This window comes from Crinia signifera, chromosome 1 (genome assembly GCF_055691185.1).
Source record: "Crinia signifera chromosome 1, ASM5569118v1, whole genome shotgun sequence".
Taxonomy (NCBI): domain Eukaryota; kingdom Metazoa; phylum Chordata; class Amphibia; order Anura; family Myobatrachidae; genus Crinia; species Crinia signifera.
The window spans coordinates 252,281,588-252,305,440 of record NC_139217.1 but is presented as its reverse complement, the minus strand read 5'-3'; the positions used below and the strand labels follow the sequence as shown (position 1 = coordinate 252,305,440).

The 23,853-nt window shown below is 41.4% G+C and overlaps 1 protein-coding gene across 2 annotated transcripts in view; it reads right to left on the bottom strand.

The window, feature by feature from the left end:
* Positions 1-8,051: 8,051 nt before the first annotated feature.
* Positions 8,052-23,853, bottom strand: part of HOOK3 (hook microtubule tethering protein 3) — an 87,775-nt gene continuing 71,973 nt past the window's right edge. The window contains exons 21-23 of one of the 2 annotated variants that reach the window (XM_083180134.1): positions 22,764-22,835; positions 18,705-18,841; positions 8,052-9,752 (exon numbers count right to left, since the gene is read on the bottom strand). In XM_083180134.1, coding sequence (XP_083036260.1) covers positions 9,737-9,752; positions 18,705-18,841; positions 22,764-22,835 — 225 coding nt within the window. In that variant the 3' untranslated portion in view covers positions 8,052-9,736. Of the gene's footprint in view, positions 18,842-22,763; positions 22,836-23,853 lie in introns of both variants that reach the window. The other variant, XM_083180137.1, reaches the window with a different exon arrangement.

Genomic DNA, 23,853 nt, shown 5'->3' with positions numbered 1-23,853 from the left:
TGCCGTGGAATAAATGGTCTTTAGTGAGCAATCTAAACGCCTATCCTGCGCCTCTTTCAAAGAGGCCACCCCGGGGACAGGCAGAGTGGCTCGCTTAGATAGCCTGGATAGCGAGATATCCGGAGTGGGAGGAGTCTCCCACTTGGCCCTGGATTCAGGAGAGAAAGGATATAGTGTCCTTAGGCGAGCTGACACCTGGAATTTCCTATCCGGACATTTCCATATAGAGAGGAGAGGAGAGTCTAATTCCTCCGAATCCGGAAAACACAACTCCTGTCTTTGAGAGCGTCCAAAAATGGACACCTGGGGAGTAACCTCAGGCTGCTCTAATTTCAGAGTGGACCTAACAGCTCTAATAAGCCCCTCCACACCCTGTGATTCATCCTCCCCTACATCCAAGGGTTGGATATCCTCCACAGGGGGAAGAACCTCTCCTTCCTCTATAATATAATCCTCATGGTCTGAATCATCAGCCAAAAACAGAGAGGGCATAGCCTTTCTTTTAATTACAGCAGCAGCCGAAGGTCTCTTAGCAGGACCTGCCATAGACTGAGTTAAAGAGTCCACTGACTGAATTAAGGATTGAGCCCAAGCAGGCTCTGCAGAGGTCAATCTAGAAAGCTGAGTCTGAAACACCTCTCTATCCTTCCTAGAGGCAGCCATTTCAGCATTCAGATTAGACAGCAATAATTGCAGCACCTCTGAGGAAACAGCAGCTGCCTGCACAGGTGCTGCAGGAGCAGTAGTAATTTGAGAAGCCCTATAGCAAATCTCACAGAGGGAACACCCTCTAACATGTTGTGTGTATTGCTGCTTACAGCTCTTGCAGGAATAAACCTTCAAAGCAGCCTTAGATGAAGTTGCTTTTCCTGCCATCCTGCCCAGTAAATGTAACAATACTGACAGACACACAACACCAGTCACACAAGAAACACCCCAAAATACAGCCCAACAGCAGGGAAATACCCAGTAAAGTAGCCCTGAAGTCTGGCAAGTTACAGGGGAAGAGGAGCCAATTAATAACCCCCGATTCTTGTGTGTGTAATGTACCCCTTAAGACTTACAGTGTCCCTGTAGTCCGCTGGGGAGCGCTGAGCTGCACAGGTAACAGAGGTCCCGTTTTGTACAGCAAACTGCAGAGAGAGAGAGCACCACAAAAGCCACCTCACAGCTCAAAAGCTCAGAGAGAAGAGAGAGAAGCAAGCTCCGCCCTCCTCTCTTATGCTGAGGCACGAAATCCAAGCCCCGCCCCAAACAGCCGGCATACTGGAGGGTGCGCTGACGTCACCACCGCGACTCAGCTCTCTCTCTGCCACCGACCATCGCGCTTAATGGCCGCCCCCTGTCTGGCGCACAGCGCCCTTACTTGTCACCGGCGTCCCTGGAGTTTGGGGGAGATAGCCCAGGACCCGCGACGCACACCGCATGCAGCTGCGGGCGGGTCCCTGGAACGGAGGCTCCGGTGGCTGGACAGTGGAGGGAGGCTGCATGCAGGCCCAACCATGTCCCTCCAGGGTCCCACGTCGCAGACAGGCATTCCCAGCCTGTCTGTGTCCAAGTATAAATAAAAATTAAATAAAAAGGAAACAAAAATCCTAGTCTCCTTAGGAGACATAGCCCGGGAGTCCGACTCCTCCGGGCACTTTTTCTAAGACTGGAGTCTGCTGGGGGATAGCGGGGGGAGGAGCCAGCAGTATTCAAATTTCTTAAAGTGCCGACTCCTCCAATGCACCCACACTATCCCACACGTGTAGACTGCAGTGTCCCCTGCTGCTGGGAGGAGAAAAGTATATTATATAATTTTTTTTTTATTAAAGGGGGCACAAAACTCTATCCCATTCACCTGAGAGACCCCCTTTCCCCATTCCCCTCCCACTGCATAGCATCCATTAAAAAAAACAATACTCCCATCCTATATTGAATCTTACTGGAAGTTGGCTGTCACGATCCCCGCTGCTGCAGCTGCTCCCGATGGGTCCTCATGCCGTCGCTGCTCCCTCCTGCCTTCCTGCTGTTGCAGTCTTCTCACAGTGCTGCGGCAGCCTCAACACATGGCGCCGACTGATCTCACTGGGGAGGAATGTACTAAGCCGAAAATGCAGTAAAAAACTCCTGTTTTACTGCATTTTCAAATTTATCAAAACCCGGCCGCACCGTCTTCGCCACCTTTGAGTGGCGATAACCTATAGAAGCCTATGGGCTTCTTATCGTCGCCCGCCGCCTCCGCTGACCTTGCTGCAGGTCCTCCTGGACCCGGAAGGTAAACCCCTCCTCCCCCTAGCAAGGCAGCCGGACATGCTTCTGGCTGCAGGGGGGAGGAGGAGGTGCTAAGTTAGCTGTCCCTGCGTGAGGGGAGGAGGAGACACCGATGGAGGAGACACCAATGGAGGTGACTGAGACCGACTTGCACACAACATTACAGGTATCGCGGGGGGCCTCCGTCACCGCAGTGCGATGCTAGCCGCATATGTTAACACATATACACTAGCATTGCAGCGGCCGGGCGGCGATGTATATTAATACATCACGCCCTAGCTGCGCCGTGACATCACCCAGGCACCAGCCGCTATGCATCCCTGGGACCTCTGCAGGCCGATAGAAAAATGGACCGTCTAAACTCCTGAAACTAGCAGCGCCACACTGCTAGTTTCAGGAGTTTAGATGGTCCGCTTTTCTATCCTTTGTGGCCTGGAGACGGACCGTGGTCCGCCAGTTGCGGGTCCCTGCTCTAAATAATCAAATTATAAAGGGATTATAAAGGTTTAACCTGAATGAGAATGCTCTGCTGTTTTATTGTCTCTAAAGTCATGTGCAAATGTTGGATTAATTCATGGATTTCAATGCTAGTCTTGGAAAATTAATAAATAAAATAAGCAAAACCATACCTAAAACCAGGGGTGGCCAAACCGGTCCTTCAGATCTATCAACGATCCACATTTTCCAAATCACCTAGCTGGTGCACAGCTGTAGTCATTACTAATACCCCTTTTACACTAGCCTAAATAACCAAGGGTTTTGCCGGTGGTGTAAACCTTCTCATGAGACCCAGTATTTCAATCCATCTTGCCTTGCAATGTAAGAGAGTAACCAGGGTCAATGCGTCTCGGGACCCATTCACTGCAATAGTGCTCTTATTACCAAGTACATCTTTTAGCTACCATTGCACTTATCCCATTTTACCATTCCCTATTAGAGTCCACGTGCATGGTAAAGAATAAAAAAGTAATAAACTAAATAAAAGAAAAAGTTCACAAAAACTCTTGTGTCGACCTTTTGAACATGATATGCCGACCATATGTGGTCGATCAGCCACCAGGAACCAATTTTCATAATATGGTAAATTCTATTGACATTTCCACTATGAATCGGAAGTAGTTAATTATTTTTTGGGGGAATGGTTAGTTATTACTGAAGGAATTTAGGTACTTATGTAATATCTGGGCTCCCGTTTTTCTTATGAGACCGCGTCCGCTCGCCACGCTTCGGGCACGGTGGCTCGCTGCGCTCGCCACACTATATAAAATCAACTCCATGCGTAGTTGGATAGTAGGGATATGAAAAAATGGGGTGCATTTAACATGGGAGCCCAGATAATACATAAGTACCGGAATGTATTTATTAACAGTTTCTTATACAGCGCAGCAATTTCTGGTTTGCTTTACAACTGGACAATTGTATTACATATGGCAGTAATAATGATGCACTCTGTATTATATGGCACTCACTAATGCTGCCTGTATTATATAGTGGTCATATACTATAGGTAGAGGGTGATTATCATCTACTGTAACAGGTAGCAAAAAGAGGAGGTTTTGCTTTATGTGACAAAAAGCTTTCACATGAACTGTTTGAATTTCAGACTCCTCCATACCGTGTTTCCCCGATAATAAGACACTGTCTTATTTTTTTTTCTTGAACAAAAAACACCATAGGGCTTATTTTAGGGGTAGGGCTTATTTTAGGGGTAGGGCTTATTTTAATGAACATTGACAGCAAATGTCAAGAAACATGCCCCCAGTCCTTCTTGATACAGGTAAACATACCCCAGTACTCCTTAATAAACATGCCCCCAGTCCTCCATTATATCGGCAAACATGCCCCAAGTCCTCCATTATACCGGTAAACATGCCCAGAGTCCTCCTTACAGTAATAAACATGTCCCCAGTCCTCCGTGATAAAGGTAAACATACCCCAGTACTCCTTTAAGTCTCAATAATGTCCAGCTCTTCTTTGCTGTGACACAGCTCCGTTCTGCAGCTGCGTTATGTGCGCGGTGACGTACCGCACCGCAATGCATCCATGGGAATAGAAGCGGCTTCAGAAGAAGCCTGTGCTTTTACCTACACAACGGAGGTGAGGGGGGTTAGGGGTGGTGAGTGGGGGATCAGGGGGGTTTAGCAGGTGTAGAATCTATTGTCTGAACGCCAGATAATGAAATTTTACTAGGGCTTATTTTCGGGGTAGGGCTTATTTAGGACCAGTGTCCAAAATCAAGGGTAGGGCTTATTTTCGGGGTAGGTCTTATTATCGGGGAAACACGGTACAAACTTTTTATAAGCTGGCTAAATGCCTATAGCTGTATAGGTCATTTTTCAGGTGTGGGGTAAAGGGCCCTTCACACAGGCCCATGTGCGTTCTGAGCGATGCTACTTTGCTCAGAACGCTCGGTCTCTCTCAGCATACAGCACTGCTAAGCGAGGTGTCAGGGTCAGTGTTATTCATGGAGAACATTGACCCAACCGTTTAATAACTTGCGTGCAGGTTAGTAATCACTGCCGGATTCAGATTGGCAGGGTAGCGCATTTAAATAGCTGTGTGGTGTGCACACACACACACAGCGACTTACATGCGTTATCAGGCATTTTCTGAGTGATTCAGTAAATGAATGTCGCCCCGTGTGTAGGGCCCATAAGGGTAAGGGTGTAGGGATCAGAAAGAGGGGGGTAAGTTGTAAAGGTAGAAGTGGTTAGGTGTAAAACGAATACTGCTCACAAGCTTATAGTAGGCTATAGGGAGATAAGCAGTAATACACACATATAGGTACTGCTTACTGCATATTGCTACAGCCATGCTGCAGAGGTTCTTGGTCATCTGTATGATAGTCACACAGTAATGTTGACCTGGGATCAGAGAGTTGTTTCAGTTAAAACAATTAAAAATATATAAAAAGTTATGTGCGAATGGAGAGGATGCGATTGTCTAGGATAGCTTATGGAGGCTATGTGCGGGGTTCTGGAATTTGATAAGAGGTGAGTTTATAGAGCGGGTACAAGCTGAAAATAAATATAAAACATATCCAGAATATGGCCATATCTTATGTAGGGTACACACCAGAACTATTAGGGCTCAATCCCATCAATCTGGATCCAATTTTGACCAATTGGATGTAGATTGTATGTAGATTGAGCATGTTTTTGCATGTTTAGATCCGATTCCAATCCGATGCGCGTCCCCGCTGTCGTTTGGTCATTTTACAGATCCTACCTGCTGCAGGTAGGATCTGTAAAAGATCCATTCAACTGGATACAGACTCAGATCGGATGCAGATCGTTAGTAGATCGTGTGTTCCAACAGATCGTGCGACCATCGCACAATCTGCTAACGATCTACTAACAATCAGGATCCTTCTAATATGTACCAGGCATTAAACAAGAGCCCTCAAAAACTAAAAATTCATGGACTCATTATCTTGCGCATTATTCCTAAAATCTATTTTGAAAGCAGGGGATGCCTAAACTCTACCGGTTTAAATAGCCAGTTGGTTATACCCATGCTGGTTTTTATTTTTACACAGTGAAGCATTGCACATATCTGACTGATCCATGCATGCTTCAGGCTCATCGGTATTTGGCTGACAGGAAACTCAGCAGCCCATTCACCACCCAGGAACGCACATCACTTTTCTACCACAATTCGGAAACTCAACAAGAACTATAGTGAGGACTAGATGTGAAATGCTGAGGAACAAAAAAAACCCGCTCAAGTACATAGCTTCAGCATTATACAGGTTGCCCAGATAGCAAACAGCCCCAAGGGAAGATCACTGAACCGATAATAGGGAGTTCTGTTTGCAAAGCAGAGGAGACATTTTCTATTATGGTATATAAAGATTTATAGAAGAAACTCTCCGGCAATGCAATATTAGGAACTGAATGTAGTAATTCCCTCTTGAATCTAGCCAACTGCTAAAGGACAAGTCTGGACAAATACGAGATCAGCATGAAAGCCAAAGCCTCTCTCTTGCTTTGGCATTTGGATAATCAAATACAACAAATGTTGGGATGGACATCTCCCTGAAGAGCATGTCCTCTGGTTTGTTCGCTTGGAAGTGGTATGGGGAAGAACCGTCTAGGTCAGGCATGTCCAACGTTGGCCCTCCAGATGTTGTGAAACTACACATCCCAGCATGCTTTGCCACAGTTTTGCTATTAGAGAATGCTAAAACTATTGCAAAGCATGCTGGTATATGTAGTTTCACAACATCTGGAGGGCCAACGTTGGACATGCCTGGTCTAGGTGGATGGCTCATAATGCACATTATGGGTGAAATTTACTAAAATGGGATTTCTATTTCACATGAGATGTTGCTATGGGCAACTCATCAGAATCTACTATTTATTTGGCACCTTCTAGAAGAGAATAGACAGGATCTGATGATTGCCCAACAACACCCCATGTGAAATAGAACTCTCATCAGTAAATGTCCCCTTATACCTCTCTAAAATGCCTATTTTCCACTGGTGTGAGGAAGATGCTGTCTGTTGGTCTTCATTTCAATAGATTTGGACTGCTCCTAACTGCCTACCTTTTTGGTGGCCTCCATGCAGACTGTCTAAGAAATTTCACAACACATTTATTGGCAAGCTGATCAGATTGTGTCTGAGAATTTTGTTGCAGAGGGATCATTTTGCAGTATAAGACACCTGAAAGAACAGGGATATATTTTGCACCTTGGTTTAGTCACTTTAACCAGAGGGACAAAAGAGCATAAAACCAGCAACGGCCTTTTTAGATTCTGTGCTCATCTCCCAGTTATTAACACAAAGTTTACATCTGTCGGTACTAGAAGTTAAAGTTCTGCATAGTCTAGGAACCAATGTCAGTAAAAGCACCACTCAAGCAAGACCAAGCATCCCTGGACTGATCTACCAAGGGTAACTATTTTAATTTGGGAGATCCAGATCCATTAAGGCTACTATTTGACTACCTTGTTTTACCAAGCAGCTATTAAGACTGGTTATAGAGACGCACAATCTGTAACAAAGATAGACTCAACAAAACCCCCTCACTTACCATCGGAGCCATCCTTTAAACATGCTGTATTAAGTAGAATGGTGTTGGTGGTATGTGTAAACCATTCAATGGCAGGTTCTTCAATCTACCTGAGATAGGAGAAGAGGAACTAAAACTCCACTGGACTTGGAAATGCCTACCTAATTTCTGCCAAGCCTCTGCTAGAAATTCTGTCACATGAGAAGAGGAAACCCTGGAATCTCAGGTTTCAATGAATCCTGTAAATGTAGGAACTGGGCAAATGCTACACTAATTGTTACACATTCGGGTCCAGATTTAGTTAGCAGCAAGTATTGGAGTAATTTACCCCTTGGCAAGATCATTTTGCTATGCAGGTGGGGCAGATTTAAAGTGCAGAGTGATGTAAATTGGGAAAGGGTGCATCTTAACTACATTTTAGTGTAAAAACAAAGCTGTCCATTATATGACAAACATTCTGGCATTACATTAAAATGCAGTCAGTGTTTTAACAGAATGAATTAAAAAAAATGCATTTAGACCTCTTGCATTACAAAATGACTTTCTACCATGAATGGAGGTGTAATGATCGGATAACATCTGGGATTATTCCACTGACAGATTCCTTTATGCATATATCAAATATGGTAAAACACTTGCCCAATGAAGGGACTTGCTTTCCTTCAACCATATGTTTTATTCTTTGAACACTGTGTATGTTTGTTAGATACATGTATAGGCAACATTCAAACATTCCAGTTTTTTTTTACAGTGGGAATAAAAGATATAAATTCAGAACATTTCATTAAAATAGTTTATTTACAAGTTCCTTAACAAAAGTACACTTCTGGTTACACTGGAAGAATTTACTGGAGAATGTACATTTCATATTCAAAATGATAACCATTTATGCTATATACATGAGTCTTGTCACCATTGATTGCAACATGCCCTGCTAAGTACTGCTGACCACAGAGGTACTGCTATGGGTATTACATTGCAAACCTGCATTCATACTGCTTTTATGAAACAAACTTCCAGAAATTTATATTATACGAATTTCTAATAATGATCCAATTTTAAAAGTGGAAAGTGTTACAAATTAAAAAAAAAAAGAACAAAAAAATAAATAAAAAAAAAAAAGCAACTATAGTACCAAGGACAACTAGTGCATGCTGGGTAAACATAATCCATCATGCATGACAGAAAATGGTACAACAACAACAATGCTCTAAGCGTCTCCAAATGGACGGAAGTTGCTTCTTCATTACAAAGCTTGTTCATAAGGTTATTTGCGGTTTCTAGAAAAAGGCTTCCTAATCAGCATTAATAATTTATGTGTATTTGAAATCTCTGTGTATTTTCCAGTTTACAAAATTTTCAAAGCACTTTGCATTTTTATGTGGAGTCATACATTACTGGGATCCATCAGCAATGAACCCCCTCCATGATTAATATTTTGTTTGTTTACAATCGGATGACAGCTGAAAAAACGCTCATTTCAAAAAACAATACACATTAAAGCCATTACCAGTATCAGCTTTAAATATATATATATTAAAAAAAATATCAAAACTGTATTATGGGATCTATATAATACTGCTGTAAAAAGTTGAAATTTTATCTATACAATAAAATGGGCAAATTGGAGCCTGAGGCTCACTGTGTCTAAATACAAATACACTTATATAAATACAAGATGTGTAAGTAGAAATACATTAATGTATAAGCACGGTTTATTTAAATAAACACTAAGGCAGCCAGTATATGCAAATTAATTACATACAAAGTAGATTAGAAAAATCAAGAACATGTAATGACATACAATAAGTGGTATAATATAATTTATAATAACATCTTATTGTTAAGAAAAGAACAAGAAAATGTAAACAAAAGCTCTGTCATAGTTAAACAGTCATATGCACAAATAGAACTAGTTACAAATTGAAAGGGATTATACAATGGAAAGTATAAAACAAAATAAATTCAGTTATAGTCATGTACGCAATCAATTCATTCTTGGCTGCCATTTTGGTATGCATAAGTGATTGACTGTACACTATATATGTTTACAAGTTTGCAGACAGCCTTGGCTAGAATCACCTCAGGAAATTCTTGTATTTATCAAATACCATTAACATCATGAATTCCAATTTTTGTGTGTTTGAAATACATCTAATACCCAATCCAACTCTTTTGTGTGAGAGGATTCCATGATACTGAAGCCTATTTTTGTTAGAATGTAGCATGTTTGATGGGAGTTTGATACGTATAAGTTGTGATTAGTTATTAAAATACAAAAAATAAAATGCACAATACCTGTAATTCAAGCTTTGAGAATAGTGCGTAGTGTTTAAAATAGAAGGATTAAGGGAATGAAGCAAACATACATGTTAGACCACAGCCCCTAAAGTTGGTTAGTCTGCAGGTTAGGCCATCCGACCATATTTTTCATGCACAATCTGACTGCAAAACCATGCCGGCATCATACAATCACATCACTGCAAATAAATAGCAAGGAGAATATATTAATGGGATGCAAATACACATTAGTCTAAAATCTCACAATCGAAAACCGCCTGTGAAAATCTGTTCATATAAATTTGTTACCCAAAAAGCTAATCTCCCCAAAATGAAGTATGAATGATATATTCTCACAGAATCCATTATTCACCTGAAATCAAGTGTTCCAAATGATCCAAGGGTCTATTTATGCCACGGTGATCAATATACTGCCGGCAGACGGGTATCAATGGGCTGCCAGATCTCAGGTGAGTAATATTCTAGGATAATGTAGAAGTTATGAAAATGCTACCACCATTTTTAAGCTTTGTAGGGACACTAACTTTTTAGCAGAGCACTAGCAGCCAACAAAATATACAAAACAGCTTTTACAGGCATAGTGGGTATGTGATTTAGAATAATAAACACAACTCGTAATTGCCCTTGCCTATGAAAGCTCCACAGTGTTTAGTCTGAATTACAACGGTTAGTGTCTTGTCAGTCAGCAGTCACCTAGTCGTGTGTGGTATAAAAGATCTACAATTAATACAGTTATCAGACAGGATGAAACCATACAGTGCGTTAGGTCAACAGATTTTATTTTGAAGGTGTCATTACGTATGTTTCATCACCTGTGCCCTCAATTAGAGGTAACATAGACCCTCACAGGCTTGCTGCATTACTCTTAACTGCCAAGTGCTTCAATGAACCTTCCTTAACTATTCCTAATCAAAGTAGTTGTAAAACCAAGCAAAAGATAAAAAAAATAATACATTTGTGTTGACCATCGGGATGTCAAATTTAGAACATATAGTTCTTTTGACCATGTACTGCCTATATAGACAGTGTCTACCCATAGTCTGGAACCCATCTAGCACCTATGGGGATAGGCAACACTTTCAGCCAGCAGCATTAGATAATATATTGATTTTGCTGCTAGCATATCTAGGTCTTTTAAACTGGCACTTCATGATATAAAAACCGTACAACTGTAAGTTATCTTCCTATGTAAATGCATTTAAAGTTATTAGCAGCTTTATCACTAGTAAAAAAAGCATCTAAGTAAGTATGACACTAGCAAACATTGGTGTTACATTTAATGGTATCCATGTAACACATTAAGATTTGGGTGCTGGACGAGGTCCCGATAGTCAGGATCCCGACAGTCATTTACCTGACGTCGGGATCCCGACTGTTAAAAAAAACCCCGATGCACGGGTTCCCGACGGACACCGGCTATTCTCCCTCATGGGGGTCCAGGACCCCCATAGAGGGAGAATAGAATAGGTGGCGACCGTAGAAAGTCACCGTGCCCGCAGCGTGGCAAGCGCAGCGAGTCCAAAAGGGGTTTTGTTGTGCTTGCCACATTGTGAGTCCGGCCAGTCGGGATCCCAACCTCGGGCTAATGACTGTCGGAACCCTGTACCACACCCTTACGATTTATCTCCAAAACACACACACAAAAAAAAAAAGCCAAATTAGGATAAATGAACACTAACCCAATGTCAATAGGTATCTGGCATGATGCACAAAGTCTGATTATCAAATAAAAAAAGGAGAGGCTGTTATGGGGCCTACACATGGGGCGATTTCAGTCCATTTTCTATGCAATCTCACTAAATCGCTTAGAAAATTCCTCTACATCGCTCCGTGTGCAGAGTCATAGCGATAGCAATGCACGGCCCCAGGCGTCGATACCACCCGGCGATTAATATTCAGCATGTTGGATAAGTCTAATCATATAGTCGGTCAGGGCCACTGTTCTCACCGGAGAACAGTGGCCCTGACCGGTCGCTCCGCACTGACACATCGCGTGTCTAGGATCGCTCCGCAAAATCTCCCCATGTGTAGGCCACTTTAGAAATACCTAGAAGCATGATCCTGAAATGATTAATAATTATGGTTGACCATATAATAAACAAGTTACCCTTGTAAATATTTGTATAAAGTGTGAATTATAACATTATTGCTTACAGTAAAGTGATCAGTAGGCATACGGCTATCAGGAATAATGCAATCACTACAATATATTATTGCAGATATTTGTAAGCGACCCTAGATTTAAGTATATATTTTTACATAAATACTTCCTACTTCTGTTCTGTGACAGGTCACACTCCACCAGTCCTTATTGTGAAGTGTGTGCTAGACAACGTACATGGAGAGATAAGCTGTAGCAAATGAGTGATCCAAAATATAATGAAGCCTATATCCAAAAATATCCAATACGTTAATTCTGAATAGTGTTAGTTTGAGAAGTGCCCAAAGTGAAGAAAGACACACGTCATTATCAGGAACATACATTACAATGATCTACTTAAACCGATCTCAGAAGCTATATTTTGTAATCCAGTGTTCTGTTTCTAGGAGAATATTACTTACATTTTAACATTTATCCTACTGAAGGAAGAGTAATAAAGGTCAATACACACTGGGCGACCAGCGTGTATGGACAGCGATGATGTCAATCACCGCTGCGGGGAAAGCCGCTCAGTGCATACACACTGAGCGGCTTTCCCCCTGCCCAGCGCCGGCGGAGGGGGGGAGGACGGCGTTGCAAAGCACAGAGCTATCCAAAGCCATCCTCAACGCCGCTCATCTGCTGGTAATACCAGCAGATGAGCGGCTTTCCCCATGATGAAGCGGGAGCGCACAGCAGTGCTCACCGCTGGGGCATACACCCTGGGTGGCTTTGAGGTAAAACAGGCTGTTTTGAGCATCATTCAGCTCAATGTCGCCCAGTGTGTATGGGCCTGAAGTATGAATACATCCAGCTTTGTTTCACAATGTATTGAGTCAATCTGCAATATAAACAGGATGTATCATAAAATAGTTTTCAGACTAGAGGCTGATGCACTGCTAAACTGAGTTATCAACCCAGTTTACAGGCTTTACAATAGTTTATAGGCTTCAGAAAGCTTCCTGAATGTAAACACTACATATAATCTAATTATCCATCATAGTGGTGTTTAATAATGTACCCTTCACATGGAGAAGTTACAGAACACAAGATGAACCGACACTGAAGGTCCAGAGGAAATTTGAGGATAAAGGACTGCACAGAAAGGGTAGTGGTATAGTGGAATAGCCTCCCATCAGAGGTGGTAAAGGCGAATATATTAGAAAACCAATTTAAAACATCCTTGTGATGGACATAAGATTATCCTTGATAAGTATCAAATAGGGGTGAGATTAAAAACAGCAAACTAGACGGGCCAAGTGGTTCTTACTTGCCATCATATTCTAAACAACATACATGATATGTTGCAAATGCATTTTTAAGTCTGATAATAAACTAGATTTACATAGGAGGATTACATACCTAGATAGCATGTTGAAGATGTATCTTGGGTACTTAAATGCCCGTTTAAAAGATGTATTTGTTCATAAAAGTTGGGGAAACCATATCCATTGCCAGCAAACAATGTACCAATATTATAAAACCGCATATTTTATGGTCAGTCCTAACCTTCAATACAAGACAGCAATGCTTGTGTGAATAAAGTTTAGCCATAATATCTATACTGATTTCATTCTTGTTATTGAGAAATTATTTTTTCTTACTTTTTTTTTCAACCTAGTGATATGTTTAGTAGATATAGATACGATATATAAATTATAATGCAACAATCAGCAATATTAGACGGTTAGTGAGGCCTAGTTGTCAGCCTAATTTAAGTTCACCACCAAAGTATTTTCACCTCACTCATCCACAACCTCCTGTTGCTCCCTAACAGGACAGTGGTGGGTTTGCAAAGGATTGTCTGTAATGTCTACAGGATAGCACATTTCAGAGGTTGTATCTCAATAACTTAATTATTAGAATAGAGGAATCGAGATATACGCAGAGAGAAGATAGAGATGAGAGAATAGAGACAGGCAGAGGGGAGAGAGAGAGACAGGAAGAGCGTAAAAGCCAGAAACCGGAGAAAAAGAGACTGCCCAAGAGAAAAACACCTGCTATCATGGCAACAAATAAATTTAAGATAATACAACAAAAAAGTAGACAGAATCTAAAAGAAAAGTCTTAACCGACTCATATCACACATGTGGAGCTGTGCTGGACAGCACTTTCCTTATGTGATTAGATCTGTCATGATGGGGTCACCTAGCATTGCACGCTTTCTTTACTACAGAATACCTTGTGAACCTTGAACATTTTTCACTCTCATGGGCAGACTACAGAGCAGTAGAGCGTTGACATAGACAAAGCCAGCGCTCTAGTCTAATAAGCCTGACTACACTTGATCCTGAGCCCGATACCTTTACACTTCACATCTCTTCAGACATGCAGTCTGAAAGAAGCTACTGTAATGCTCACATTAAAATGCTTCCAGGGACCCAGGAAAGACCATTTGTTTTCTTTGCTTACATAGGGGCTAATTCAGACCTGATCGCAGGGTAAATTTGTTCTCAGATTTGGGTGGGGTGTGTTCAAACTGAAATCTAAATTACAGTGTAAGACTAAAGCAGCCAGTATTTACTCTGCACAGAAACAAAATAACTCACCCAAATGTATCTCTCTCTGCACATGTTACATCTGCCCCAACTGCAGTGCACATGGTTTTGCCCATTTTGAGCACAAATTTGTCCTGAATTAGGCCCATTGTGCTGTCACTAAGTTGCAAATCTCCTACTGGCAGGTATGTTTAAAATGTTCAATAGATCTTCTCTACCCTCCCGCACCCCCTATGATCCTTGCTCCACTATCCTCCATTTTTTACCCCATAGACTCTCTTGGTAAACTACCTAACGCCCTTGTTATACAAGGCTACCTGTCCCAAACTCAATACACTGTACTCCGTCTCTACCTTCTCTTCATGTCTAACCCCAATCTGAACCTACGGCCATTTTCTGGCCTGGGAGGAGACCGCAGAAATGTTTATAAACCTCTATATCTCTTTAACTACCACTAGCCCATCTTTGCCTACCTTATTTACACATAGCTACCGTTAAACAACACGTCCTCCATTTAATTAAATCGTTGTCTATTTCGAGGTTTTCCGCATTGTATTCATGTTTCATTTGTATTTTTGTGGATATCTTAATAAACCTATATGATTGAAAAAAATGTTCAATAGATCAATGTACAAGTTCATTAACATTATCCAAAAAAACACTTATTAATGTGGTACAGCTAACTGAATGGAAGCAATCCAATGTCCCAAGTAGCTTTTTGCATTTCCCTTCAACATAAGTCCAAAGTGTTCTTTGTCCCTTTAATATGAGTAACTTTGGTTTATAAAGCTGTATTTAAATAATCTTTTGCCAGACTTAATTCTAAGGGCAATATCCCATTTCACCTGCGATCGCTGATCACGGTTAATAGTCTCCCTCTGGGCAATAAACTGACAAGACGCAGCTGATCAGGGATTTGCTTTGCGTGCCACAGGCAGGCAAAGCATATTCCTCGAAAGCAGCGTCATTTTCAGCAAAAAACGGGCTGCGGCTTTTACGAAAACACAAGGGTTTCAGAACCTGTGTGTTTTCGGGTGAAGCGGGTCTTTTTAATTGGATGATCCAATAGGATGGCCTGATTAAAAATTTTTTTTTTTTTGCTCCCGATGTTTTAGCAGGTAGTAAAAGGATAAATTAATGCTTGGCCTTATAATCTGTATTCCTTTCCATCAGTAACATATTTTGGTTTATTAATTAATTCACAAATGGAAATTTGCTCTGCATTCACTTTCATTTCACTGGACAAGAAAATAACTCATATTTTATAAAAATATTTACAGTCGAAAGTCCCTTTAATCATTTTGGCATGCACGAAAACATTTCAAAGGAAAGCCGTTTGAAAACGTTCCTTTTTCTAATGCAGTATGTTGGTTGAGTAATAGCTATCACTGATCTTTCAAACAAGCTATTTTTTTCAATTTACAGTACTGTATCCAGGTTATGGTATTATTCATGCAGAGCGCTACAGTGCTGCCTTTAAATAGATTGCTATTTAACAAATATTGTTTTTTTTTTATATGAAATAAGCAGATGGTTCTAAGTTGCATTAATGCAACAAGAGTCATAATAATAAAAACAATTAAAGCTTATATAACAAATGAACCATACCCATTCTTTGTGTATACAAAATAGAAAATCACAGACTATACCAATATCTATCCATCATCTACACACAATTGGGGAAGCCAATTTTTCATGCTGAACCACTAAATATGCATCTAAGCAAATGACTAGGTATGTGTTGTATCCAAGAGCACTGGTACATTGTTTTTCTGTCTCCTTCACACAATGATTACCTACTAAAAAAAAAGAAAAGAAAAAAAGTCTCTATACAGGCAGGTTCATAAGTATGGAAACACCCTTATAGAAAGGAAATGAGTATGGAAAGATTAATCCAGTGTCTACACATATGATATGGGAGACATTTTTTAAGAGTAGGTTACCAGCATGGTGGCCATCTTGGATGCATCTATAATTTTTATTTTAATTATTGGAAAGGTAGTAATGATGTTATTTATGAAGAGTGCTACAGTGCTGCCATAAAATAATCTTGATGTGCAGTTCCCCCAAAGGTTGATTGGCCATAGAGGTAGAGTCCAGTGGCCACCAAGATCCACAAATGTAACTCTGTTTAATTTCTTTCTGTGGGGTTACCTGAAGGAACATGTTTATGAAGTCACAAGATCATTATCATCTGCAACAAAAAATTGTTGATGCTTGTCCTCTTATTCAGCCACACATGTTGGTAAGGGTTCATCCGAAATGGGAAAAAAGAATAACCTTAACTATGCAACATGGAGGACAGCACTTCGAACATATACTATAAACTTTATGTTAAAAAAGGTACTTGTTTCCTAGCACGGCGCCCACGATTCCATCGCACGACAACTCATCACATCGCATGCAATATTGCGGCATGGGATGCGATTTTTAATTGTACAAGCACACAGATGGGTGCTAACAATGTGATTCATTTAGTGTCACCCCCAGTGTCAATGCCACCCGCACCATCAATGCCAACCCCAGCGAGCCCCGCGAGGGGCGGCGGTACGTGCCCTCCAACCTTTTCATACCCCTCGCCACGCTTTGGGCTCCGTGGCTCACCACACTATCTAAAATCAACTCCTTGCCGACGTGGATAGTGGGGGTATGAAAAGCTCGGAGGACGCGTACCGACGCCGCTCGCCACGCTTCGGGATGGTGTGGCTACTGAGGGTTACATCTCATTGTAAGCACCAATCATATGTCATGGCATGGGTGCTTATACAATGAAATATCGCATGCCATTTGCTGGCATGCGATTCTATGCGATATTTCATTGTACAAGCACTCCTGTGCATTTAACATGGAGATCGCATCGTACATCACTAATAACGATACGCAATGCCATGCGATGGGCGCCGTGCTAGGAAACAAGTACCGTTAAAACTCAAGATTAAATAAAGATACTGCATCAGTTTAATGTCACATGACTACCTTTCCAATAAAAAAAAAATAGAGTTGCAAACAAGATGGCCACCATACTGGTGATATACCCTATTATATGTGTAGACACTGGATTTAGATTTCCTATTTATAAGGGTGTTTCCACACTTGTGGGCGACCCTGTATATTATTACATGGTTATGTAGTTATTAGGCATGTTTTCATATTTTTTGCATTACATTTCCTTTAAAACAACATTAATGTCCTCCAAGTTCTTCAATGTAGCCCCAAATCACAATGCAAACCTAAAACACTGAACACACTTGTACAAATTAAAGTGCTACCTTTTCATTTAAATTACTTAAATCATCTAATTAAATAGTAATTGTATTTAAATAGTATTTATAGTGGCACAAATTACATTCGCTGTTTGTGAACCAAATCAAAAGGAATTATAAAAATGCCTCCTGGTGTAATAAATTATGCAAATTATGGATTCCCTTATTTCCCACATGTTTTTGGGACACAGTCATTTAATTGATTGCAAATATGTCATGCTGATTCACAGAGGTTCTAAAAGTATCCTAAAATAGCTTATGGAGGTTTGATGTATGGTAGGTAGTGGTAAATATTTAGTCAGACAACCCAGAACATTCCACAGCAAGTCGCCTAGCCAACTGCAGCACTTAAATGACTTTTACACATATTCCAGAATATTCAATTTAACATTCTGTGCATGCAAAGGGGTTTTCTTGAGTCCGTTCTACCAACCTCTATTAACATAAACGTAAAAGCCACAACAAAAAGGATCACACACTTCTATATATATATACATACACACATTTAGAGGAGGGCTTGTGCAAAATAAACGTGTTTTTAAGACATCATGTAACAACCACTATGTATGGATCATGGCATGACTATATGCAGCCTAGGTGTGGCCTCATATAAGATATACACAGCATAGTGTGCTCCCTGTTCGGGTAACACAACACGCTGTGTCCTAAGCTTCCACGGTTGTGGGCACTGTGATAGTCTATGGTGTCTTGCATTAGATACTGTTGTGGCACCTGGCTGTTCAGTAAATTCCTTCTCTCCCTAAATTAAGTCAGGATTTAAATTAATTAAAAGTAATTGTCCTGATAGCACTTAGGCATTTGCTCATTATAAACACACACACATGTATACATTTCAGCTCCGGTCTGGAATACATCATTCATAAGGAAAGGAAAGACGAGATTCCCATTTTGGATAAATGCTTTTCTAAAAAAACGGTTCTGATGTTCTAAGCTCAGAACAAGAACATAAAAAAAAAAAATCAAAACCGCAAAGTTAAAAAAAATAATAATAATCTAGACTTTACACCTCTTTTTGGAGTGCAGAATTTTTTGGCACTTTCAAAGTAAAGTAGTTTAAAATGGGCAAGTATAGATAAGCTCTATAAATGTAACAAAAGTGTATTAAAGAGAGAGGGAACAAATTAAAAGCACAATGGTGACATTTCCTGAAATGTAGTTCTATGCAACCCAAGTTTATGGTGCAGATTTTCCAGCATAAGGTTCTTCTACCTCGCTGTAGCTGGTTGGACGTGCCCTGGGTAAGACCTCCTTGAACTGGTAGCTTGCCTTTGTCTTGCAAGGAACGACTGTCCTGAGCCTGTGTTTGCTAGTCTGTCTTCTGCGGCTTTTTTATGCGAGTTCATGCCCTGAGGATGAGAAAGAGAGACTTGGAATAAGCACAACCATACTTTTTCAGGGGCAGTTGGAGCCCATTCCAAATAGCTACTTGCAGGGTTTGATTGGCCCACAGGGGTACAGGAGAAATAAATGGTGAGCCCCACCTTCTCCTGTAGGGATCAGGTTCCGGACTGTGTACTTGAATAATACTTTATACACATTACCTTATACTGCACAGGACTATGGTGTGTTTTGTACAGTGCATTGCTGTAATCTTGTACATTATCATGTCTGCAGCAATGGTTACTATATATTATACTATATATTTATCAGGGGACCCAGACTATGAACTCGCTTAAGTTTAATCAAGCCGCATTTCTACAATTGGGTCTGAATCAGGCCCAGTGTCTGAATGTCTTTATCCACATGTCACTAGCCCTCCAGGAACTGGAGATATCACCTGGCAAAGCTGGAAAGTTTTCCCCATAGGAAAACATTGGATCCGCCTTTGGCGCGCACACAACTACATCCTTCACTTTTGTCGCCAAGGTGGGCCTGTATACTTTAAATGCCAGGGCCTATTTTTAATCCCATTGTCGCCCTCTCTCTGCTCTCCTCTCTCTCACCGCTCTCTTAGCATGTACACTTACACCACCCTCCCCCTCCCAAACGCTCTCCTCTCATGGTGCCCCCCTGTCATTTTATCCTGGATCCGCTCCTGTTTACAGTATATCAACATATAGACCTTGGATTTGCAGCAGTTTTTGTTTTTATGAATACTCCTTTAGTCTTTACCATAACAGATTATGTTCCCACCCCTATTTTTTTCTCTCTCAAACTAATAAGCTTCTAGCTCTTACATCAATAACGCTATAGGACAAAAAAAATCAACCTTTTATCCGCTGACCTCCGTTATTCTTTGCATCCTACTACCTTTCTGCCATCGCCTTCCTGTCTCATGCCTGTGAAATTTGTATGCGTTTGTTCTATATTCGGTGCAATTTGCATTTTGTAAGCTTTGACATGAATAGTTATATGCTGCTCTACAACTTAACTAAGGGGATTATTCTGATTTATGATTGTCATTCATACACAAAGGCACAATCTTCAACATTACTGATATGCTTTGTTCTGCTATATAATTTTAACAAAGTCATGATGAAGTTAGCTTTGTACTATAAACAGAAGCATATTTTTAGTATTATTTGTACTTTAACCCCTTCAGTGGCAATCCCGAGAATTTTCCGGGCTGTGCCCAGAGCCGAATTTCCCATTAGGCACGTGAGGCACGTGCCTAGGGGCGGCACATGTTTGGGGGCGGCACTTGGATGCCTGTGATAGTACTGTCAGCCCAAAGTGTACCAATAACTGCAAAATATCCACTGTACTGTACCGTATTCCATCTTAAATAGAGTGTAAATGATAGGACATGCAGATACTGCCCCTGTAAACTGTCTTACTTAGTAATATGTATACATAATAAAAGAACGTCACAGTTAGTGTTTTTTTTTTAAATAAATCCATTATATTGGCTATTATCAAATGAGGGCTTATAAGTAATCAATAAAAATAATATAATTAGACAGGGGGTAGCGTTATTGTTGTGCCTAGGGGCGCCGTCATCCCTAAATCCGCCCCTGGCTGTGCCTCAGTGCCCAGTCTGGCAAGCCCGGAATATTATCGGGATTGCGACTGTTTAGAGCCGGGCAGCGCTGCTGAGTTCACTCACTGATCTCAGGCAGCTTCAGCGCCGCCTGGCTCCCTCCCCTCTGCGGCGCCTCCTGCTCCCTCCTCTTCCCCCCCCTTCCCTCCGGGTTTTGTGTGAAGTCCCCGGCGCCAGCTTATGACAAGCCGGCTGCCGGGGACAGGGAAGCGGCGCGGGGGGCGCAGGTCCGGGTGGCCGCTGTTTGACAGTGCAGCGGCGCTGCCCGGACCCAGGGAGCAAGTGGTGTTTTTTTTTTAAGGGAGCGCTCCTCATAAAAAACTCGCCCAGTGGGGAGCGACCCCCCCCCCCCCAAAAAACACACACCACTGAAGGGGTTAATGAAACAAAACAGCTAATGCAAGTGTTAATATCTGAACAAACTTTGTTGGGCTGGAAAGAGATTCTCAAATCTTTTGCTCAAAAAGTCTACATCCAGATGCATCCTCATACATCTAACCTCAATACGCCGGGTGCCGGACGGCGCCCCAACAGTCGGAATTCTGACAGTCATTTCTCCGACGTCGGAATCCCGACTGCTCCCTCATGGGGGTCCACGACCCCCATAGAGGGAAAATAAAATAGGGGGCGATCGCAGCGAGCCCGCAAGGGGCTTCATTGCGCTCCCCCCGCTGTGCAGTCGGGATTCCGATGTCCAACTAATGACTGTCGGAATCCCGACTGTGAAACAAATATACCACACCCAATACGCCACGAAGCAAAATGTCTGGTGTGAGTGAGCTGTCAGGCCCCATGCAACTCTAACACAGAGTGTCTTCTTTTTGCCGAGAATGCATGTGTGGGAGAAAAACTCTTACACACACCACAATTATCTGGCGCTTGTTTTTTTTTTAGATATATAAGATGGGTATTATTTGATCTATCATGTGTATTATATGTTGTTGATTAAATAATTATGTATGAATTATTTTTTATATAAAAATGTATACACTTGTTATGGTGCTCATTCTGTCCAGTGGTAGCTTCCTTGATTGATATACCCACTTAGCAGCGCATGGTGTTTTAAAAAAACCTCTTGAGAATGCATGTAAAGCATGAGGAGACTGTCCTGATTAATTTGATTTGCACAAAGATATACATGTTTAATATCAAATTAACCAGTGCAGTCTCCTTGTGTGTTCAAGTCACATCGAATTGTTACTAAGAAGCTGGTTGGTACAAAATTGTTCATGTATTACTACAACAAGGTGTAAACATCTAAAATTAAACAGTTTACACCAATTTTTTTATTTAAATATGATTTTTCTACAACCCAAGTTTGGTATGACTGCAGCAAAGTTGAATAAGGGCACATTTGTACACAAATTTAACAAAATAACAGAAAAAGAATAAAGTGTTTAATATTTTAGGTTCATTAAATTTAGGGCAATGGTATTCAAAATGTGGCCCTCCAGCTGATGTGCAACTGCATATTACAACATACCCTGCTCCAGTTTTAACATGCTCTAACAGCATAATTGTGGCAGGGCATGCTGGGATATGTAGTTGCACAGCAGCTGGGAGGCTGAATGTTGAATACATCTATGTTGGGTTTAAAGGGGTTATCCAATTACTCATGGCTTATCAGGGATTTTGTTTCAGGCAAAAAGACTGCAGCCATGAAAACACACAGATTTCATTTTTTCATAGGCCTTCTAATTGGATAGCCTGTAAGAACGATAAATTATCAGTCAGGAAAGATTATCAAAATTGATAGATACTCCTGCCTCTACAGAGGTTCAATACATCTGCAGCAGGGCAAGAGCTATTAATGCTACATAAATAAAACTTGCTGATGTGACCTATGATATAGGGCAGTATTCAATGCTCTGATGGCAAGCAGTGCCAATAGTTTGCCGTCAGAGTACTCAACTTCCTCTTCTTCATTCGCCGTTTCCACTTCACTGGTTCTTTTCAGGTGGTGAAAACTGCATGCGTTCCCATTAAAACGGCACGGCTCACCAAAAAATGAAGCAGACACGCTGCATTTGGGGCGAACCTCGTCGTTCAAGGGATTAAGGGAATCCTCGCCATCCTCTGATGTCGAGGATGCTTGCAAAACATTGAATATGGCGAGGGGGTTGGACGGCGAGGATGGCTTTTCCTTGTCGAAGAAAAATTGAGACACTGCAGTAGTAAAGGAATGCAATCTTTTAGACAGTATGAAACAAATAATTAAATATAGACCAAGGAGTCTACTTTGCATATTTACACTTCCAAGAAAGATGGAAAGCTTTTCGGATACATACCATATTATACCAAGCACTAACAATAAGCTTTTCTTCTTGATCTCTCTGTGTCTTTGTTTTCTCCAATTCTTTCTAAAACGGAACATAAAAACACATCAGTCCGTTAATGTAATGTACACTGTATGCGATGTATGGCTCATTGTAACTGATTTCAAAGTTAATAGGATTCATCTGGTCCTTGGCAAACAAAAACTGTTAAAAGGTTTACATACAGAAAAACAAAAGTACATAAATAAAAAGACAATTCTGTATCTACTTGCACATGACTAAAATTCTGTCATTTAATCTGGAGTTAAACCCTTCATCTCTGGGGGGGAATGCAATGTGCTGCCGCTATTTCCGATGGGGGAAACAGCGGCGGCTCCCTATTCAATGCTGTCTTTAGTGACAGCATTGATGCAGGATCACGGCAGAATCAGCCTGGAGCAGTCGGCCCGTTCTGCCAATAACAGCCGTGGATTGTCGCGATCCCGGCCGCAATCGCCAATCCATGGCCGTTTTTGCAGCCACGGCCCCTTTGCACTGATCGGCAGGCGGGAAAGTGAATCCCGCCTGTCGTTCTGCAGTCAATCAGACCGCAAACAGGCCAGGATCATGGCTGTCCGGAGGGATCGACAGCCGTGATACTGGATGGCATACCCCCCATCTCTGTGAGAGACGTGCAACATATGTGCTAAAAATGCCAGCATCGCTCACATTTGTTATAGTAATGAAAATAAAAAAAATGTTATGTAAAAAAGATATCCTATAAAAGGTAAACATTACAGGTCATTATGGTGAATAAACAAAAGGTTTGCTTGACAATATTCACACCTATTTTGACAAATTCACTTGGCACTCAAAGGGTTAAGATCGGTATACCCCCAAAAAATCTGTTAAAATCACCAAGCAACGTGAAAAAAACCCTTTGCCTCTTTTCGTCAATGCCATCAGAGGATGCCGGCAACCAGGTTATGGTATAATAAGTCTAAAGTGTCTAGGTCAACAGTCAAAAGGTCGACCACAATTGGTCGACAGTCAGAAGGTCAACATGGACAAAAAATTGGCACAATCAACGTGAAAATGGTCAACATGAGGTTTTTCATGGGTT